Source organism: Hipposideros armiger, unplaced genomic scaffold (assembly GCF_001890085.2).
Source record: "Hipposideros armiger isolate ML-2016 unplaced genomic scaffold, ASM189008v1 scaffold_42, whole genome shotgun sequence".
Lineage (NCBI taxonomy): Eukaryota > Metazoa > Chordata > Mammalia > Chiroptera > Hipposideridae > Hipposideros > Hipposideros armiger.
Genome location: NW_017731392.1, coordinates 4,143,089 through 4,165,252, shown reverse-complemented (window position 1 = coordinate 4,165,252; position 22,164 = coordinate 4,143,089). Strand labels below are relative to the sequence as shown.

Here is a 22,164-nt window from a genome sequence, read left to right as displayed (position 1 = left end):
CGCCAGCAATGGTGTAGGCTGCAGCCCCTGCTGCAGTGGTTGCCATGGGCTACCGTGTGTAGCCAGCAGCCACTGTGAGCGGCCAGCAGCCGCAGTGAGCAGCCGTCCAGAAGCCAGCGACTGACCTGCCTCACCAGGGAAGAGCACAATGATGGTGCCAACTTGGACCAGTGAAGCAACGTCCTCCTCAACTAGATTGAAGAACAAAATGACAGCAACTTGTCTGTTCCCCTTCCCCTAATTCCCCAGCACTATTCCCATCCCCCAATTCCCCAATTAAAAAAAAAATCTTAAAAAAAATAAATAAATAAAATGCCAAAGGTTAGAGAGAGAGAATCTCAAAAGCCGCAAAAGAAAAGTGGTTAGTTACCTATAAGGGAGCTCCCATAAGATTGTCAGCTGATTCCTCAACAGAAACTGCAGGCCAGAAGTGTTTGGCAGGAAATATTCAAAGTGATGAAAAGCAAGGATCTACAACCAAGATTACCCTACCTAGCAAAGTTATCATTTTAGAATCAAAGGACAGATAAAGAGCTCCCCAGACAAGAAAAAGCTAAAGGAGTTCATCACCACCAAAACTGTATTACAAGAAATGTTAAAGGGACTTCTTTAAGAAGAAGATAAAAAAGATTAAAAATATGAATAATAAAATGGCAATAACTACATATCTATCAACAACTGCTTTAAATAGATTAAATACTTTAATCAAAGGACATAGGGTGGATGAATGGATAAGAAAATAAGACCCTTACATATGCTGCCTATATGAAACTCGCTTCAGATTGAAAGACACACAGACTGAAAGCAAAGGGATGGAAAAAGTTACTTCATGAAAATAGAAACAAACAAAAAAAAGCTGGGGTAGCAATAATTATACTAGACAAAATAGACTTTAAAACAAAGGCTATATAACAAGAGACAAGGAACCCAGTAATTCCACTACTGGATAGTTATCTGAAGAAACTCAAAACACTAATTTGAAAAGACATGTGCATCCATATGTTCATTGCAGCATTATTTACAATAGCCAAGATATGGAGGCAGCCTGGGTGTCCATCAAAAGATGAATGATAAAGAAAAAGTGGTACATATATACAATGGAATATTGCTCAGCCATAAACAGGGATGGACCTAGAGGTCATCTGCAACAACAGGGATGGACCTAGAGGGTATTATGCTAATTAAAATAAGTCCAACAAAGAAAGACAAATACCATATGAGTTCACTTATATGAGTAGAATCTAAAAAACAAAATAAATAAACAAACAAAACAGAAACAGATTTATAGATACAGAGAACATTTTGATGGTTGCCAGGTGGGAGGGAAATTGGGAGATAGGAAAAGAAAGAGAAAAAATTAAGAATTACATCCCCATGAAGAGATAAAGCATAGCAAAGGGAATATAGTCAATAATGTAATAATCATGTATAATGTCAGATGGGTACTAGATTTATCAAGGTGATCACTTTGTAAGTTACATAAATGTATAAATACTACATTGTACACCTGAAAGATAATATTGTATATCAATGGTAATTGAAAAATAAATTTTTAAAAATTAAAAAAATAATATTTTATGTCAACTGTAATTGAAAAATTAAAAATTGTTTAAAAAATATTTCACTGTTGGGCCGGCCGAGTGGTGCGATGGTTGAGAACTGGCTTAGGACGCCAGAGGGCCCCGGTTTGGATCCCACATATGAGGGCCAGTGACACTACCCACCACAGCTAAGATGCTGAACAACAGCTCAACCTGGAGCTGGGCTGCTGTGAGTTGCTGGCGACGGCGTAGGCTGCAGCCCCTGTGGCAGTGGGTTGCCATGGGCTACCGTGTGTGGCCAGCGGCCTGCAGCCAGTGCGAGCGGCCAGCAGCCGCAGTGAGTGGCCATCCAGAAGCCGGCGACTGATCTGCCTCGCCCGGGAAGAGCGCAATGATGGTGCCAACTTGGGCCCGTGAAGCAACGTCCTCCACAACTAGACTGAAGAACAAAACGACAGCAACTTGTCTGCTCCCCTTCCCCCAATTCTCCAATAAAAATCTTTAAATATATATATATATATATATATATATATTTCACTGTATATCTTGCCAGTCTTCCTCCTGGGCATAATTAGTATAAATTTATTCAATTTTTTTTAACAAAATGGATCTTGATTGTTAAACTTTATAGCTTGTTTTTCTCTTAATGCTTATTTCTCTTGTTTGGAAATTCTTTTGCAATATCATTTGATTATTGTTTCACGTATGGATATACATTACTTTAGGTTATTTCCAATTGTTCACTATTACAAACAATGTCTTAATAAATATCCTTGTGGGTACATCTATATACACATCCAGGCTGCTTTACTTAGGGTTAAGTTCTCATAGTAAATGTGCTGGGTCAGAGTGTGGACATTTTTAAGGCTGAAAATAAACTTTGCCTTTTGGTATGTGAGAAATACAGCCCTGGTTGGGTACTCAGAAGTCATGGCAGGCCTTCCAGAATCTATCTTGAGGATAAACTAGGATATTTTCTATAGTGTATTCTTGACATCTAGGATCATTTTACATATTAGGATGAATCATAAGATACTGCCAATACTTGACGTTTCTGACCTACAAAACTGTCAACTTCAAATGGTTCAACCTAAGAAATACATTTGTAAAATTGGAGAAGGTATTATAGGTTAAGAAATGGCCAAAGAGTCACTGCCTTTTAAATGTTTCTCAGCTTTGGAAGAGCCATCAATGATACAACCTGCCCTAATGTGCAGGTCTTGCTGTGCTTCTGCCGAAGGGGTTCAAAACCAGACTCGTCAGAATGTGCTGCTTTGGCATGTGAATTATTTTGAGCTGAAGGCAATCAATACCCTGCAGGCTCATGAGAAACTTTTACATCTCCCTTAAAGAATTTAAATTAGGGCCTTGCCCATAATAAAGGTTATTACCGGAGATAAATTTTGTGACCTATCTATAGGACAAGGCAAACATATAATTATTGAATATCTGCTCTTCTTATCATCCTGAGAACCACCTTCCTCCTTTCTGAAGCCCTGATATGCTGTACCTCATCCTTAACTCAGAATGGTATATATGCCTCATTTTAACCTTCTGTCTCTGACTCTCATGTTATGTGGGCTTCACATATGTATGTATATAATTTGGTTATTTTCTCTCGTTAATCTGTTTCATATTAATTTAAATATAAGGCCAGCTGAAAGAAACTATAAGTGTAGAATGAAGTTTCTTTGTCCCCCACAGTGCCAACCTGGTTAGATGGGTTGGGGTGAGTCTAGTGAACCCCAACTGGGGTATAATAAAGACTCAATCACTGGAGTCCACTGAAATCTATAGAGAAGTACTACTGTGAAGTAGGATTTTGGAGAGAAATATGTAACCAATAAGGTTAAAAAGAAGTCATAGAAACTTCAGGAATGCATCAGGTGTCTGAGGGAGTGGCTCTTGACTAATGGCGAAACATTTATAGCCCTAAAGAGGAAAGATATCTGAAGAATACCATCTTCTCTCATGAAAGAAAGGTATCTCTAATTGTCCAGAGGTCATGCCCACAGATAAATTAGAAAACTAGCTTGGCATGAGTGGGAGCCACAGGGTTTGCAGGAAAAAATTATATGTCACAAGGTCCGAGGAGTCCTACAGGATATCAGTAACAAGAGGCTTAATGTAACAGTAAGCATGGTATAAAGGAAAGGGGTTTTTTTTTTTTTAAAGATTTTATTGGGGAATTGGGAGGAGGGGAACAGCATTGGGGAATTGGGGAAGGGGAACAGACAGGTAGACAAATTGCTGTTTTGTTCTTCAGTCTAGTTGTGGAGGACGTCGCTTCACTGGTCCATGTTGGTATGATCCTTGTGCTCTTCCCAGGTGAGGCAATCGGTCGCTGGTCATTGGTTGGCCACTCACTGCGGCTCCCAGCAGCTCACACCGGCTGCTGGCCACTCACATTGGCTGCCGGCTACACATGGTAGCTTATGGCAGCGCACTGCAGCAGGGGACTGCAGCCTACGCCGTCGCTGGCAACCCACGGCAGCCCAGCTCCAGGTTGAGCTGTTGTTCATCATCTTAGCTGTAGAGGGCGAGCATCACTGGCCCTCAATGTGGGATCCGAACCACAGCCCTGCTGCTCAGAGCTGGTGCTCCCAAGCAAGCTCTTAACCAGCTGAGCCACTCGGCCGGCCCAGGAAACAGGTTTTTAGAAGGCAGAGGAGTTACACTCCAAATCTCACTCAGCCACCGACCAGCTGTGCAACTTGGGCACGCTCCGTCCCACCTCAAGACTTCAGTGTTTCTGTCACTTATATACTATTGTAATCTGGAGAGCGATCTGGAAATTCTATTTTTAGGAATTTATCCTAAAGAACTCTTCTGACATGTGCTGAGATTGGTCCACAAGCAGTTATTTATAATAGTAAAATATTTGGAAATTTCCTATATGTTCCACAAAAGGAAATGGTTAAATGAATATATGGTATGTGTTCAAATGATGGAATACTATATGCAGCCACTAAAAATCATATAATAAAAGCCATTCAATTTTCATGACAAATTATAAAGTAAAATAGAAGATTACAATCAGTATGCATAACTTAGCCCCAAGTTTTTAGAAGATAAATAATAATAATAAACAATGAAAAGTGGGAGAATAAGAGAGACTGGGAAGTTACATGACAAACAGTTATGAGTGGTGAACCTACAGAGAATTTATTGATTTTCTTATTTGCTCTTTATATACTCCAAATTTTCTGTAATAAACTTGTATTATTTGTGTAATTTTAAAAGGTAACAAATGTAATTATTATTATTATTATTATTTTTATAAGTTTACTTGAGCCAGGCTGATGGCAGATGCTGAGGAGCAAGATCTCAAATGCTCCCTAATTGGGGCGGCTGGTTAGCTCAGGTGGTTAGAGTGCAGTGCTCTTAACACCAAGGTTGCTGGTTCAATCCCCACTGAGATGCTCCCTCCACAGCTAGATTGAAACAACTACTTGACTTGGAGCTGATGGGTCCTGGAAAAATACACTGTTCCCCAATTTTAAAAAAAAAGTACTTAAAAAAATTGCTCCCTAATTAATTTTATTTTATTGAAGAGATTTGAGGAGACTCAAGTTCCTTCCAGCACTAACATTCATTGAGTGTTTTTGAAATGTCAAATGCAGAGATACCTAGACCATGTTTAAGTTGTGATTTCCTACTCCTGCCCTACCCTAGTTCTCCCTTAAAGTACAAAGTCCTCCAAATCATTGTTTTGCAAACAGATACACCCCCTTGAAACCATAAGACAAGTCTGGGGAATGCAACAGTAGGTAGGAGCTTGGACTTGGGCTGTCTTCACAGTCTGACTCCTAGAGTGAGCTCACTGAGAAAGGCACATTTGTAAAAGATCACACCTCCTGGCCCTGTAGGGATTCTGGGTTTTCTTCCACAGAAAATGTTTGCAATCTGGACAGTCTGTCAGCACCAGTGGTTATACACCTTTTCATAAAAGTTTCCATTCCTAAAACACTTTACTGATAGCTGATGGGCTGTAAATAGAATACACAGGACAGGAATAGGCTATTTCTAGCTGAAGTGAACATTTGCTGTATTGTCTGCCAAGAGTCCATTTCCCCTTCTGGTACTAGAGTTCTGAATTTCCTTTGAGGAACCATGCTTCCTTCACACACTTCGCTGTCACTGAGTCCTTCTTAGTTCTGGGATGGAGGGAGGAGGATGGGACAGGGAGGAAAGGAGAAGCAATAGGATGAACTCCAGTGAGAATTTTGCTCCCAACACTCCACCAAAAGTGCTCTTATTAAGATCACCATGTATCTCCACTGTGCTAAACGTAATGGTCAATTCTCAGTTTCACCTGATTTGACCCATGGGCAGCGTTAGACCCAGCTGACCACTTCCTCTTCTTGAAATAGTCTTTATTTGGCTCCCAGGACCTAATACTCTCCTAGCTTATCCCCTTCCCCTCACCCCAACACTCTCTCTCTCTCTCTCTCTCTCTCTCTCTCTCTCTCTCTCTCTCATCTCTATTTCTATCTCTTTCTCTCTCTCCTTGAATTGTTTCTCTTCTTGTCCCCAGCCTCAGTCCTGGAAACTTCTTTTCTATCTACACTCATTCCCTTGGTGACCTTATCCAGTCTCACTGCATTTAAATCCATTCTCACTGAGTTTAACCATCACCTGATGACCCAATTTTGTATCTTCAGCCGAGTCTTCTCCCCTGAACTCCAGACATGTGTATTTATCTGCTTAAATCACAATCTCCAGGTCAAATAGGCATTTCTTGTCAAATAGGCATCTCAAACTTAAAATGTCCAAAACTGAGATCCTGGTCTTCCCACTCAAACCTGTTCCTCCTACAGTCTTTCCATCTCAGCCCTAAGCAACTCCATCCTACCAGTTTCTTGTCAGGCTCAAAACGTTGGAGTCAGTGTCCTTGTCTCTTGTTTCCCACCCAGATTCAATCAGGAAATACAATTGGCGCTATCTTCAGAGTAGATCCCAAATCCAATCACTTCTCACCACTTCTACTGCGACCATGGAGAACTGGACACAATCATCTCTCACATGTATTATTGCAATCTCTCTCTTTCTGCCCTTGTCCCCTTTCAGTCTGTTCTTTACACAGCAGCCAGAGTGATGCTATGAAAACTAGTGAATTGGATCAAGACACTCCTCTGCTCAAAACCCACACTGGTTTCCCGTTTCACGGTAAGTAAAAGCCAAAGACTAACCAATGGCCTGCAAGGCCCTAGAAGGTCTGTTTCAGCCAAACCCACTTCTCAGCTCTCACCTCCTTGCTCTCTCCAGCCCAGCCACACTAGCTTCTTTGCTGTTCCTTAAACACTGAATTTCTCCTCAGGACCTTGTATTTGCTGGCCCCTCTGCCTGGAATGTTCTTCCAGAGATAACCACATGAATGACTTCTTCATCTCTTTAAGGTCTTTCTTCAACATCACCTTCTATCTTACCATGCTATCTAAAATTATAACCTCTCAACACTTCTTATCTCCCTTCCCTGCTTTAATTTTCTCCTTAGTACTTATCATCACATAATACACATTTCACTTTTTTTTTTTTTGGCTTGTTGTCTGTTTCCCTTACCCCTCCACCACTACACAAGCCCAACAAGGTTAAGGATTTTGTTTTGTTTCCTGCTGTAGTCTCTCTGCTTAGAACAGTGCTTGACACATATTCTTTGCTCTACAAATGTTTGTTGAATGAGTGAGTCCATCTCCCTTCTGCTGGCTCTTATCTGTCAAACATAAGCAAGCTCACTCTAACCTTAATATCCTTCCCTTGATCCAACTCATCCCTCAAGTCAGCTCTCTCCTTCCTTCCACCGACTCACTTCTTGAGTTGTCTAGGTTCAATATTCTTACTTTTCTTAACTTCTGCTCTTTAACCTCTTAATATGGCTAAGTATGCTACTAAACCTGTTTTCACCAAGGACACTTATAAGCTCCAAATTTCCAAACACAATCACCATATTGTACCATTGGAGTTTTTTGGGGTTTTGCTGGGGGTGGGGGCAGGAAACATTATAAAATGCATACCAACTCCCAAACACATTAATTACACTGTGAGGCAAGGGTAGAGGTCAGGAGAGGGTAGGCTAGAAGAGGAGAAAATAGACATGTATTCTCATTTTTTTTCTTGCCTATTCTGCAACTTTGGTACTTCTTACAACGAGTCTCAAAAGACCCTCCTCCTTGGCTGCAAGGTTCAGGCTCCCTCTTTGTCTTTCTCCTACCTTTCTAGGCATTCTTTCTGAATCTCTTTTCTTAAATTCTTTCTCTTCCCATCCCTTTATCAATGTTGGTGCTTCCTTAGGTCCCATTCTTCATCCTCTTTTAAGTTTTCATTCTCTACACTTTCCAGGGTGATTTATGCATGCCCACACTTTCAACTACTGACTCCTTGCTCCAACTCCAATTCCCATTATCTCTGTTTCCACCAGACCTCTCCAAGATCTAGTCTCAAATTTCCAGCAACCAACAGAATACCTCTGCTTTGATGTTATAAATATCTTGTATTTTGCCTATGCCATGATGAACTCTTCCTCCTCTCTTGCCAAACCCATTCCCATCCCCCATTCCCAGCCTTATATAGTATAAACATTTATTGACCCAGTCGTCCAAATCTAAACTTGAGGGTGTCTTGACACCTCTCTCTATTTACCTCCAAACAAACCACCTAGTCCTCTTCCTCAGGCACTACCTCAGAAATATTGTCTAAATCCAGCCCCTCCCATCCATCCCCCTGCCATCACCCCTTAAATGCCTTAGGTGCAAGTCCCCATCATCTCTCGCCTACTGGGCTACTGCAGGAGCCCAATACTAGTCTCCCCCCATTGCTCACCAACTTCTTGGTTCATTCTCTAGCCTGCTGCCAGTGGTCTCACAAAACTTATGACCACTGAATATGATAGCATAAGTGAAAATACTTTGCCACACTCTCCCACATTCTTGTGAAAATCTATATCTGCACCCTAAAAGAAATATTTTTCCCCCAAATGAAACGCCAATGCATTAGAATTAAGAAATGGCACTAACAGCCAGTATCGCCTCTTTTCAGAAAAGGTGGCATGACCAGGGCCAAGTAAGCAGAGGACTTAGTTGGCCCTCCCAACACCCATTAAATTGGGAACAACAAAAGCACATATGGGAGAAGAGCAGCAGAGTATGATGGGGAGCCCTGGGTTTGTTGTTTGCCTTTCTTTGTTTTGTTTGCGTGTTTGTTGCCTCTGTGAACTGGCAGCCATGTGTCTACCATGAGTAGAAAGAGACCTCACAACTGATCTCCAACAAAGGGCACTACTCAAACAAGGCATTAAACGGAACAGGAGCTCACTCTCCAGTTCAAGAGAGGTTTGCTTTCAGTGAGGAAGGGGAAAATGCAAGAAAATGGGCCCAGAGAAGTGTCATTCCTAAAAGCTTTTATGCCTCTGGACAACTATATTGAAAGAATTCTGACAGTCCTAGCCTGTCAGTCCTCTGAAACATGACAATATGGTGACAGAGCTCTTGCTTTCTTTCCTGGTTCTGACCTTTATTTATTTTATTTATTTATTTATTTATTTATTTATTGGCTAAAGGATTGTCTTCCCACACATAGAAGGGAAATCTAGCATTTGGTGATTCCATTTTTCCAGGATCCAAACAGAATCTGAGGGAGCCGAGGATAGACCATGCATTCCAGCCATCTCTAACATTGGTCTGGGATGAATCTCCCCTAATGCTTCCTTAAATCTTTTTAGAATAAAGTGAAAAACACATTCACTTGCACACACATACAAAAGGAATCTCTTTTCTTTCAAGGATAAGGCTTTAGATTAAATAAATTTTGCAATAAAGTAGAAAGAACAATAGAGGAAAAACTTGTCTGTAAAATAGATATGACACAGGAATGAGAGGGAAATGTTTCTTTGTTTATTTTTTAGTTAGATACAACAGGATGTTGTGGTAAAAAGAGAGCAAACTAAGATTAAAAAAAATAAAAGATTTCATGGACACCAAAAGCACTGTAACTGAATGAAAGTTTGTATTGGAGGTAATTGAGAAAAACTTAAACAGTGATGTAGAGCACAGTCTTAGGGAACTAGTCTCTGAATACAATGAAAAATAAATGAAGGAAAAGAAAATAGGAAAGGAAAGGGAAGGGAAGGGAAGGGAAGTAAAGGGAAGGGAATGGAAGGGAAGGAAAAGAAAAGAAAGGAAAAATAGAGAGAAGGCAGAAAGGGAGAGAAAGAAAAAGAAAGAAAGAGAAAGAAAAAGAGAAAGGCGAGATTGGTTCCAAAAATAAGAGATCCAAATAATAGGTCCCCGAAGAAGAAAAACAAACAAAACAGAAATACTGATCAAAGTTATGACAAGAGAAATCTTTCTTGCTCGAGAAGTCCTGAATTTGTAAATTATGAGGGTTTATCATATTCTAGGCAGAAATCTATGATAGGAAGTCTATGATGAGTTGTCTTATCGTGAAAATTATAAATATCAGGAATAGAGAACAGAAAAAAACATTCAAGGTGAAAAATAGTTGTCCTCCAGCTTCTTTATAGAACCAAACTTATCAAGACAATGAAGGACTACCCCAATTACTTGAGAGGGATAAGAGCTCTGTATTTAGACAAGTTGTTACTCTCTTACTACACTGATGCCCTTTCTAAAAAATTACTTTGGTATTCCTACCAGATCATTATGAAAGTAACCAAAATTAAGACCTCAAGAATGGAGAAAGGCATAGTGAGAAAAGAACTATATTAAAGTCAATTAAATTCATTGATTGATGAGTTGGGTTATTAATATCTAAATAAAAAGTTAAAACTCTGTGAAATAAATGACTAATAGAATTTTTAATATTGGAATTTCTAACATTATTGGATTATATAAAATAAGAAAGGAAGACACAGGGAAGTATATAAAAACAAACAAAAGTCCAGAGTGTGTATAGTAAAAAGCATAATATGAGGAAACATTAAACATCATGGGACTGAAATAAGAATGGCAATTAAAATAAATGTGAACTAAGTGCCTCCATGAAAACATAGACTCAAATTGGATTTTAAAAGCCAACGTTTTACAAAGAATAAAGTGAAAATTCCAGCTGGCTTTTTTGACAAGCTGATCCTAAAATTCATATGGAAATTCAAGGTACCCAAATAACCAAAACTATCTTGAAAAAAGAAAATGAAATTGGAAGACTCATCCTTCCTGATTTCAAAACTTACTACAAAGTTATAGTAATCAAGACAGTGTGGAACTGGCTACCCATATAGATCATGGAATAGAGCTGAGTCCAGAAATAAAAGCTCACATTTACAGTCAGTTGATATCAGCAAGGATGCCAAGAAAATTCAGTGGGGAGAAGAATAGTCTTTTCAATAAAAGGTGCTGTTACAAGCAGATGTTCACATGAAGTTGAGCTCCTACCTTATACCATACACAAAAATTTCTGAAAATGGATCAAAGACCTCAAGGTAATGGCTAAAACTATAAAACTCTGAAGAAAACATCAGTGCAGATCTTCATGACTTTGGATCAGGCAATGGTTTCTCAGGACACCGAAAACACCAGCAACCAAGCAAAATACAAATAAACTGGACATCGTCAAAATTAAAAACGTTTGTGCTGCAAACACCACCACTAAAAAAGTGAAAAAAACAACCCACAGAATGGGAGAAAATTTTTGCAAATCATATGTATCTTATAAGGGACTTGTATCTAGAATATGTAAATAGCTCCTACAAGTCAGTAAGTTAAAAAACAAACCAACTAAAACAAGCAAAGGATCTGAATGAACATTGCTCCAAAGAAGATACACAAATAGCCATTAAGCACATGAATAGATGTTCAAAATCATTAGCCATCAAGGACATGCAAATCAAAGCCACGAAATACGACTTCACACTCATTAGGATGGCTATAATCAAAGACAGATTTTAAGTATAGGCAAGAATGTGGAGAAATTGGAACCCTTACGTACACACTGCTGGTGGGAATGTAAAACGATAGAGCTACTTTGGAAAGCAGTCTGGCAGTTCCTCAAATGGTTAAACATAAACATATGACCCAGCAATTCCACGTCTAGGTATACGAGTATATTCAAAATAAATTAAGAACATAGGTCCACAAAAAAACTTGTACATGAATGTTCATAGCAACATTACTCATAATGTCAAAAAGTGTAAACACCCCAAATGGCCATCAACTGATGAATGGATAAGTAAAATGTGATCTATTCATACAGTGGGATATGTGATATGAAATGTCCAGAATAGGCAAAACGACAGCAAGTAGATTGGTGTTTGCCTAGGGCTGTAGGGGAGAAGGAGTTGGTAGGGCGGGAACGGAAAAGACTGCTAATGGATACAGCATTTATTTTGAGGGCAATAAAATGTTCTAAAATTGAATGTGATGGCTGCACAATTCTGTGACTATACCAGGGGTGCCAAAAAAATGTATACACGTGACTGTATTCATCTTTTGTTATCAGAATATATTGAGTATTACAATTTTAATACAGTTTTTCCCTTTCTTAAAATGTGTATGCATTTTTTTTAGTACACCCTCTGTACTAAAACAAATGCCAAATTGTAGACTTTAAGTGGGTGAATTATATGTTATGTGAATTATATCTTGAAATAATAAGATGAACCACTATGAGTTTGAATTTCAACTTCAACAATTCCTGATTGAGAGACTTTAGTCACTTAACTATTCATTCTTCAGTTTCTCATTTGTGAGATAGGGACAGTAACCAGAAACAACCTCAAATAGTTGTTTGAGAACTGAGTTAACATCTGTAAGGTGATTAGAATAGTGTGTGGCCCAATATATACCATCAACCTGTAGGTTAATTAACCAAAGCCACCACCACTCCCATTTATTAAAAACTTACTGTATTGGTTTCCAATGGCTGCCGTAACAAATTACAGCAAATCCAGTGGCTTAAAACAACACACATTTACTTTTACATTCAAGGGGTCCAAAGTCTGAAATCAGTTTTACTGGACTGAAATCAAGGGGTCTGTAAGACCACTCTTCCTTTTTCATCTTCTAGGCTGCCTTCCATGCACTGGAGGCTTGCGACCCCCTCCTCCATAAGCAAAGCCAGCAGCTCAGCATCCTGCCTCAGTGGTTACATTGCCTTCCTTGTCATCTCCCTCTTCCTCCTTCTTATAGGGACATTTGTGATTGCATTTAGGGCCCACCTGGATAATCTCCCCAGTTCAAGATCCTTAATTTAAGCACATCCAAAAAGACTCTTTTGCTGTATATCATTCATAAATTCTAGGGATTAGGAGCTATAATCTTTGCAGCCTACCATAGTTACTATATCAACAAAGAAGGAGGATGAGGAGGGGGAGGGAGGAGAGGTAGAGGGAGGGAAAGGGGGAGAAGAAGAAGAAGACGGGGAAGAAGAAAGTAAATCTATGAAAAGTCCTTATGATTATTTCTAAGCTTGCCAAAATAAAGAAATAAAAAAGACATTAATGAAAAGATGGTATGAATTAGAAAATATGAAATTAGATAATATAAATTAGAAAACTGAAATTCTCATAGGTATCAATAAAAGAATGCAAAAGTAAATGCATATATACTATTATTTCACATAGGAGAAAATTAAGGTTATGGGGGGATTACCATATAATTTAAATGACTGGGCAGATTTATAAATATCTAATTTTATATTTTAAAAGCAGAATATATCTTATTCTCAAGTGTTCATAGATTTATAAAACTCACTATATGCTTAGGTACAAAGACAGCTCAGAAATTATGAAGTCACATTCTCTATTATGAAATAAAATGAAAAAATAATTTAAATTAATGATTTAAACAAAAATAACAATCACTTGGAACTTAAAAAGAATTATTATCCTGGGTTAAAGAGACAATAAAAATGCAATATCAAACTACTTTGAGAACTACAACACCACAGATAAAAATGTATTGGGTCTATTCATAGCTATAAGCCTCTGTAAAAAAACCCAAAATCACTAAGATTCATAAAAAACAATTGCAAACATGGCAGAAAAACTTGAATATCTTTATTTTATGAAAAGCTCGCAAAAATTATTTTAAAACATAAAATCCAGATAAGTAATAAACAGGTAAAGGATGTAAACACACACTATACAAAAGAGCACATTATGTGAAAAATGTCAAATTTACTGGTAAAGAAATACAAACTAAGACAACATAAAAGTAGATAAAATTATTTTAAAAACAAAAACACCAAAACTGTCAGAAATGCAGCAAAACAGGAACTGCTTGTGAGAGCATGAAGGGTCCACCCTTAGGGAAAGTAACTTGGCAACAGCAATCATGAACTTTAAAAAAACATTTACAAATTTTAACCCAGTAATTCTACTTCTGGGATTCTATCCTCAGCATACAACCCTACACATACACATGGGAAAATCTTCATGCACCAAGATGTTTACTGGAAATAGAAACACCCTAAATGTTCAATAACATGGGAATTGTTCATAAATTATGTGACTATAAAAATTACACTAACAAAGACTATGCTATAAGATGGAAAATACCTGCGCTTCACTACTACACTAAAAGCCAGGCTTTAAAATTGTACATAGAGGGGGCCAGCCAGGTGGCTCAGTTGGTTAGAGCGTGAGGTCTGAGCAACAGCGTTGTGGGCTGGATTCCCACATGGGCCAGTGAGCTGCGCCCAAGCTGAGCTGGACTTGGAGCTGAGCTAGCTGCACCCTCCACAACTACGATTGAAGGACAACAACTTGGCTTGGAACACAATGTTCCCCTTCCCCAATTCCCCAACACTGTTCCCTTCCCCACTTCCCCAACAAAATCTTTGAGAACAAAAATTGTACATAGATGCAGCCTAATGATCACAATGCCATCTCCTAATTTTTCAAAGTCCTAGTCAAGCAAATGCTAATGGAAGAGAGCCCAGTAAAAGAAACTGCAAGGAAATACACCAGAGTATTGTCACGAATGATTGTTTTTCTTCTCTCCCCTAATCTATATTTTCATGTTTTCTTTTAATGGCATGTGCCATATTACTTACGCCCTCACCGGACATGAAGGGATTGTCCACATTCTTCCTATGAATCAAAAGGAAACACCTCTTTACGTAGGGCATGAACTGCCATTGTTCCTGGGTTTCTTAAGTCATTTTGATATTCTAGCCCAAAAACTGCAGGATAGAAAGCATGTTAGGCGAACTCCCTCCTGCCTTCTTTTTTCCAACAACTTCTTTTTCCCTCATAATTCCCTCAATTTTCCAAATCTTAAGAAAATTCCATTGGTCCTCTCTGCACCTTTTCCTTCTCTGCACTTGGGATGAGTCCCACCTTCCTTCTGCAGCATGGAGATAACGCCCCAGGCACTCTGCTCCCCATCTCAGAGCCCTGAGTCCCTTCTACCCCAGTTCCCTGGCACCCCAAACACCCAGCAAAGGGCTCTGGAGACAGCCAAATATTCTGCTCCAGTGCTTCTCAGGTTGGACACAGGGAATGAAAGCAGCTTAGGGAAACTTGGAGCCATGGAAAAAAGGTGGGAGATGTTTGGAAAATCTAACACAAGGTTTTTTTGTGTAATAATAGTTTGTGTGTGATAAAGATTTAGACTTGTTTCTTGTATAGCAAATTGGGGACCTCAACTTCCTGTTCTGGACATATATTGACTGACTGAATGAATGAACGAATGAACAAATGAATGAATAAATAAATGAGGCTTTACATTATCCTGCAATGGCATAGCTGATCAGTGACTCAAAGTGGTGGCTTGGGGGAAGTGGGTAGTGGTACTGGGGGAGGGCTTGGTCATTTGGTACCAAACTACGCTGTGAGACTAAGGCATTGCAATGATCCTATCACATGGCTAGTCAAAGTGTAGCCTGTGGAAGGTCAACATTACCATCACTTGAGAGATGTTAGAAATGCAGAATCTCAGGCCTCATCTCAGAGCTACTGGGTTAGAATCTGCATTTTAACGAGATCCCCAATGATATACATGCATGTTCAAGTTTGAGAAATACTGCCTCAGAACACACACACACACACACACACACACACACACACACACATTCACCAAGACAGAGCTAGTGCCTCTGCTCTCCTGTACTTCCATCAAACCATCAAGGGGTTTGACGATTCTTCGCCACGACGGCTGCCCTCAATTTTTGTCTCACTCCAAACTTTTCAGGGAACAGAGCTCACGAAGAACAGACCCTATGCGATTTGTCCCAGGTCTCACGTTCACTTTGTACAGGCTGAGCCCAGCACCACCCAACTCAAAATGGCAGGTGGGATTATATGCGAATGCCCTTAGCACAATCACCACTTAAAGAGAGTGCAGAAGCAACCAAAAATACAACATAAGGAAGAAAACACTCTTAAAATGCAATTTAGACAAGTAAAAGCAAGACCAATCACCGACGGGCATTTGTAAAAGCTATTTACCACATGTGCCTAATGACCATGCAAGACAATCATGATTAAGGAAATCCTTTAACATGCAGCTAATTACTTTGTAATGGTTTATTTGATTACATGACTGGTAATCCCAAACTCATAGTCAGGGCTAAATTTTGGACTTTTGTCTTCACATCTCTAGGATGGACATGTAAACAGGTTCCCTGCTCAGAAGCTGGAAAAGGTGAAAGAGATTCTTACTCTTAAGTCTAGGCTGTGGTTTTGATAAGAGAGAAAAGGTCTTTAAGCACTGCTGGCTCTGGGAAGAGCTTGTTGTGGGTACCAGACTCGACTCATCTTTCTAGGTCCAACTGAAGTGTCCCGTCCTTTGAGACATTTTCCCAGAAATCATCACTCTCTATTCTGTTTCTCATGGCATTTTCTTTAGACTTCTATTGCGGCTCTTAGGGAGGTAAGAGAACTTATGCATCAGGAACCCAGGCTTGGCAGCCTAACTATATGAGTCTAAATTCCCCCTCTGCCTGTTACTAGCTGTGTGACCTTAGCCATGTAACTTCCCTTCACAGCTGTAAAATGCAAAAACCTGTATCACAGACTTATTGTGAAGATGACACGAGATAATTCATATAAAAATTACAGTGCCTGGCACATCATAAATACCCAATCAATGGTAGCTATTATTACTAGCACTTCACAAAGTCTGGCTTCAATTAGAGTTGGTTGTATACATGTCTGTCTTCCCCACTAGACCGTGAGCAAACTGTTTATATCCCACACATCTGGCATAGGGACTTACAAATGGTAGACACATAATAATATTTGTCAAACTGGTTTGAAGGTATGCCAGGAAGAGGAAAGGGAGGGCGCTAGAAATAAATTTAATGTACTTTATGATGTTATCCAGGATCAACCTCTATAGTGTTTGTTTTTCTTCTATTACCAGACTATGTTATCTTAGACTACGCTATAAAATGGGGCCAGGGAGACACTACTTCTAGAACCAGATGTTCTGTTCAGAGAGGAGGTGGTTGTGCTATGAAGCATCTGAATTGTCCCCTGGCTGAGGGGGAAGTAGGCACTGAAGTGCAGCCAGAGCCAGGCTGGCCAAACTGGGTACCCTAGCATGGGGTCACATCAGCTCTAAATATCACCCACCTAGTAGGGATGCATTTTGTTTTTCAGTGTTTTCACTTAGAGCGACGTCTTTATAAATAGTACAAAAGACCTGTATGTTCCGGTGGGAACGCTCCAGCAAACTAGAGTTCCCGTTTTAAACCAGCTTCCTGACTCTTGGATTAATGTCGACTAAAATAATACCTGGTTTATTAAACATTTATTAACGGTCATCTATATGCTAAACATTGCTCTAGACACTACAGATCCAAAGGTAAAGGTGAAAAAAGAATTATAGTTGAGGGAAGGGGGAGGCAATACAGAGGGCAGGAATGTGAACAAGCATGACAAGCCACCTTCAGCATTAAGTAAGTGGTGAGGTGTTGTAGAAACATCTAAGGCTCGAAGGGTTAGAGAAGGCTTAAAGGGGAAATTAACAACCAAGATGAAGCTTGAAAGAGTGATCGCGACAGCTAACATTGACTGAGCACATATTATATGCATGACACCCTATTCTAAGAACCTTGCATAAATTCCTCTTAGAGCTTACAATAACCCTATGAAGTGGCTATTGTTATCCTCTTCATTTAACAGCTGAGGCAACTGAGGCACACAGTTAGTAAATGCTGGAGCTGGAATTCAAACCCAGGCAGCTTGGCTCCAGGCTAAAGGGGAAGGAGAGCACCAGAAAGGCCTTTAAGGCAGAGTTAAGAACTCTGCAAACAGTCTGAGAGGAAAGAACCAAGGTTTTTCCGGAACTGAAAGTGGCTGGGGGTGGGGACAGAAGTTCAGAAATGACTGGGCTTGCTCTGCAGGTTAGAAGGGAAACCAGAGCCCCGGGGATTTCTGGTCTAGTCTAGCAGTGTGATTCTTGTCACCTAACTCCTAGCCTTATTCGCTCCCTTATGTAAAAGGCAATAATGACAATACCTGGGCTCTGCCACAGAAGGGCCATGAGCACGAAATGGAAAAAAAAAAAGCATGCAAATTAGATAGGAAAGGATAGATTCCTTCCGAGGCTTGAGATGTCATCAGTATCATTTCCCCAGTAGCTTCAAGGATTCGCAAACCCAGAATTAACGGTGTCCAATCGCCAGCCTGCAAATTCACCACTTACTGTAGATCCCAAGGCAAGCGAGTCTCCCCTTATCTCAACTCCATCATCTAAACAATGGGGATGGTCATGGAGCATTCATTTCAAAAGTTGATGTGAGGAATAAATAATAACACGTGTAACATTCTGAGGACAGCTCCCGGCAGAGTAAAAGGCTTCGGGAACCTTAACCGCTATCATTATTACCCTTATTAAGCAATCCGTTGGCTACTCATCCCATTCCTCCGTGTTCCATGTGATAGAAAACGTGTGGGGGTATTAAAAATTAGAGAGAATGAAGGAGGTTTGCAACCCTACACGCCCACAGTGCTGCTGAGATTCTTCCTGGTTTCCACCGGCTGGCAAGCATCGGGCTCTCGGTCCAGGCAGAAAATGCCCAAAAGAGGTAAAAGACAGAGACTGCACACCATCTGTGCAAACCAGGCTGCTCTTGTAGTTTTTAGACAAAACCTAAATATAGTCAGTCAGATATGCCTTGCTTTTTAAAGATAAAACCGTTTTTCCCCTCCACCCGTTCTCTCCCCTCCCTCCCTTTCCACCACACACACACACACACACACACACACACACACACACACACACACACACCAAGAAACTTTCAGTCTTTTGCAAAACGTACTCCGGGGTCTTGTTGTGACAGCCTCCAGCCACATTAACTTCTCTAACTCCCTACAGAGAAGGCTTTGCTAATTTCACAACAGGAAAGCACGCAGGAAATTCGAGAACAAAACAAATCTACACACGGTGCCCAGCATCTTCAAGCAAATACGCTGAGGTACAGACCCGAAGCAAGATGACTCTGGACTGTAAATGAGGCAGCTGCCTCTTAAAACTGCAAGGGGGACGGAAGAAGTCATTTGCCTCTAAAAAACCAGATCTGAATACAAATGGTAATGAATATTCATGAGCCCCTTCAACTGCCTCTTGAGCCACCCTCGACTACAACCGCTGGGCTTTGCTTCCTAAAAAGTTTCCCAAAGTTCTTTCTCTGCCTCCTCTCTGGAGGAGAGGGTGGGAAAGTTCATTTAGGGCTTTTTGCCTCTTGTTCTTTCAAGTACTTGCTTTTAGTCTGGGCGTTTGGTTTTTTGGTTTCTTTTTTTTTTTCTTTTCCTTTTTTTGTTTTGTTTTGTTCTTAAGGATTCGGATCAAATCAATTTTGCTCTTACCCTTTACATCTTCCATAATTGGCAGCTTTTGTGTTCTTCCTCTTTGCTCTTTTTTTTCAGCCTCTGCTTGCTGTGGTCCGATTCTGAGAGAGAGGTACTAAAGGAACAGAGATATAACTAACAGACCCTCGAGCTCGTGGGAGGGGCTAAATTAGCCATTCGAAAGGAACCTCGTCTAGGTCTTTTTCATTGACTGGGAACGACAGATTGGTCGAGGAGTCTAGCTGCTCACTTCCCTAAAGCTACAAGAAGGCTTCCCGAGGTTGTGACTTTTGGTATTCTTGAAATGACATATGTTCAAATATCTCTCGCGCGCTCTCTTCCTCTGTTACAGAAATCCATTCCCTCCCCCGCGCCCCCCCCCCTTGAAAAATGTATCCTGGCTGCGAGCAAAAATGCTAGTTACTTATTTCACTTTTGAAGCCAGATAACAAGGAACTTGTTACCTTGATACCTACTGGGCAAACTGGGGGAGACAAGGACAGTGCTGCCTGCACCTTAAAGCTGATCAGTTCTGGTCCCCTGATTAGTGAATCCCTTTACACAGCTTATTAGACCAGAAGAGCAACGGATCACCCAAGCGACAAGCTCGAGGCAAGAGAAGTCGTATTATTGGACGCAAGGAACCATAGAGGAGGCTGCTTGCTGGGAACAGCTCTCTAGCTGTATAGACCAAGAGGTCCACCTTTTTTCCTAACTCTGATCCCCTGCCTCTGAAGTCTTCTGAGAAGGAAGTGCCACACCCAGGCTTTGCCACGATGACCCAAACGTAGATGAGAAGCTAACCAAACAGAACATTTTAAAATTGCTTATAGGAAGTTATTTTGAAAACAGGACAAGAGCTAACCCACCAGAGTAAGGTAAGTCCTCAAGTTCCAGGACTCCCTGGACAGCTGCTCCTTCCAGGAGGCTGTCAGAAAGCTTAGCACTTTAGGTTTGAAAGAAACCTCAGACATCGAGTCTAACCAAGATTCGAGATGTGGAAATGTTAAGCACACACGCACATTCAAACAGAGAGCAGGTAGCTGTTCTCCTTTGCTACCATGCTCCCCAGCACGTAACAGTTTCTCCCCCAGTGCAGGCTCTCAGTATATACTTGATGAGGGGTTGAATTAACGAATGAAGAGCAGCAGAGCAGGACCGTGGACCTGCTTTCCTGAATCCTAGTTCATGCTTTTTCTACATTGCTCCTCCAGCATGAGAATTTTTGTCTAAAGCCAATAATATAAACCAGTAAATTTGTGACCACCGAAGACTGTTTTTGACTATATAGAAAACATGCTTAATTATACAGTCATGCGTTGCTTAATGATGAGGATACGTTCTGAGCAATGTGTGGTTAGGCAATTTTGTCCTTGTGCAAATAGATATAGTCCACTTACACAAAACTATAAGGCCTACTATACACGTAGGCTGTGTGGGATAGCTTATTGCCCCTGGGCTACAAGCCGGTACAGCATGGTACTGTACAAAACAACACAAGATTAAATCAAGCACAAGAGAAAATGATGCAATCAAGAGATGCTGTAAACACGAGATGTATGAGGCTGCTGCCGGTGTGACATGGCATACTGTTTTCCAGCAAACCTTTGTTTTATAAGTAGGGAGAGTACACTCTAAAATAATAATAAAAAGTATAGTATAGTAAATACATAAATCAGTAGCATAGTTGTTTATTATCATTATCAGGTATTATGTACTGTACATAATTGCACGTGCTATATACGCTTACTTTTACACAATTGACAGTGCAGTAGGTTTGTTGAGACCAGCATCACCATAAAAACACGAGTAGTGAATGCATTGTGCTGTTGTAGGAGGACCAGGTGAACGAGAGGGAAAAGAGCACTCCGAGCAGAGGAAACAACTTATATAAATCCAGAGTCATGAAAGGACTATGGGTTTGGAATTATAATTCATTTTTAAGGTGCAGGGACCGTGTCTACAGAGGTACAGAGAGACCTTACATATTCCATGATAGGAATTTGAATTTTATTTTATGGGTGATAAGGAGACTAGAATTGTTTAAGCCAGGGAATGACATTACCAGGTATGCATTTCAGAAAGATCATCTGGGCAGCAGAGTGAGAGAGAATGAAGGTATAGGTAGAAAAAAATGAAACTTCAGTCATTCTAAGAATTTATCAAAGACCATTTTATTATTAAAAGAAAGATAAGTATCTTCACCTCTTTCTAACAGTTTCCTCCATCTCCCTGAGTGCAGTTTTTATTTTCTACTTCCTATTACAAATAATAATAATAATAATATAAATGATAATTTTTTTGTTCAGAAATAGGATTTATTTTTTAAGGTAAGTTCCCAGGCCTTTAAAAAGATGCACAAAAAACCCCCATTATTCTTGGATAAATGAGAAGTAACATTTACTTAACTATAGTGTTTTCATGATGCAGAGGGAGGGTGTGAACACCAGAAAATATAATTAAAGTGTAGTACAGAGCATGTTACCAAAAAAGCATCAAATGTCAAAAGGTTAAAAAAATGTGAGTTGGGGCTAAAACCATGCTTTTGCTACTGTATATTCAACTCTGATGAACTTCGCATTTTTACGAAATGCTAGATTTGACCTCTTCTGGTTGAACCAGAAGTTGGGTACTTTACTCTCAACAGCTTCTCTCTCTATGATGAAATTGAAAGAGATTGAGTCAGTTGTCAAAGTAATTTTTAGTCAATGACATGATGTCTAAGTATAACATGATAGGAGTCTTTGAATTTTAATTCTGTTTGAAATAGACAACTGTAGCCCCAGTGCCCAGTGCCCCACTGCCTAAGTATAACATGATAGGAGTCTTTGAATTTTAATTCTGTTTGAAATAGACAACTGTAGCCCCAGT

At 40.0% G+C, this 22,164-nt stretch overlaps 1 protein-coding gene across 1 annotated transcript in view; it reads right to left on the bottom strand.

Annotated features, from left to right (window-relative positions):
- The window catches only part of ENTPD1 (ectonucleoside triphosphate diphosphohydrolase 1), a 100,365-nt gene extending 80,805 nt beyond the window's left edge, over positions 1-19,560 (bottom strand). Inside the window, exon 1 of the mRNA XM_019639086.1 lies at positions 19,312-19,560. Within this exon, the coding sequence (XP_019494631.1) occupies positions 19,312-19,327 (16 nt within the window). The 5' untranslated portion in view covers positions 19,328-19,560. The remainder of the gene's footprint in view (positions 1-19,311) is intronic.
- Positions 19,561-22,164: the final 2,604 nt, after the last annotated feature.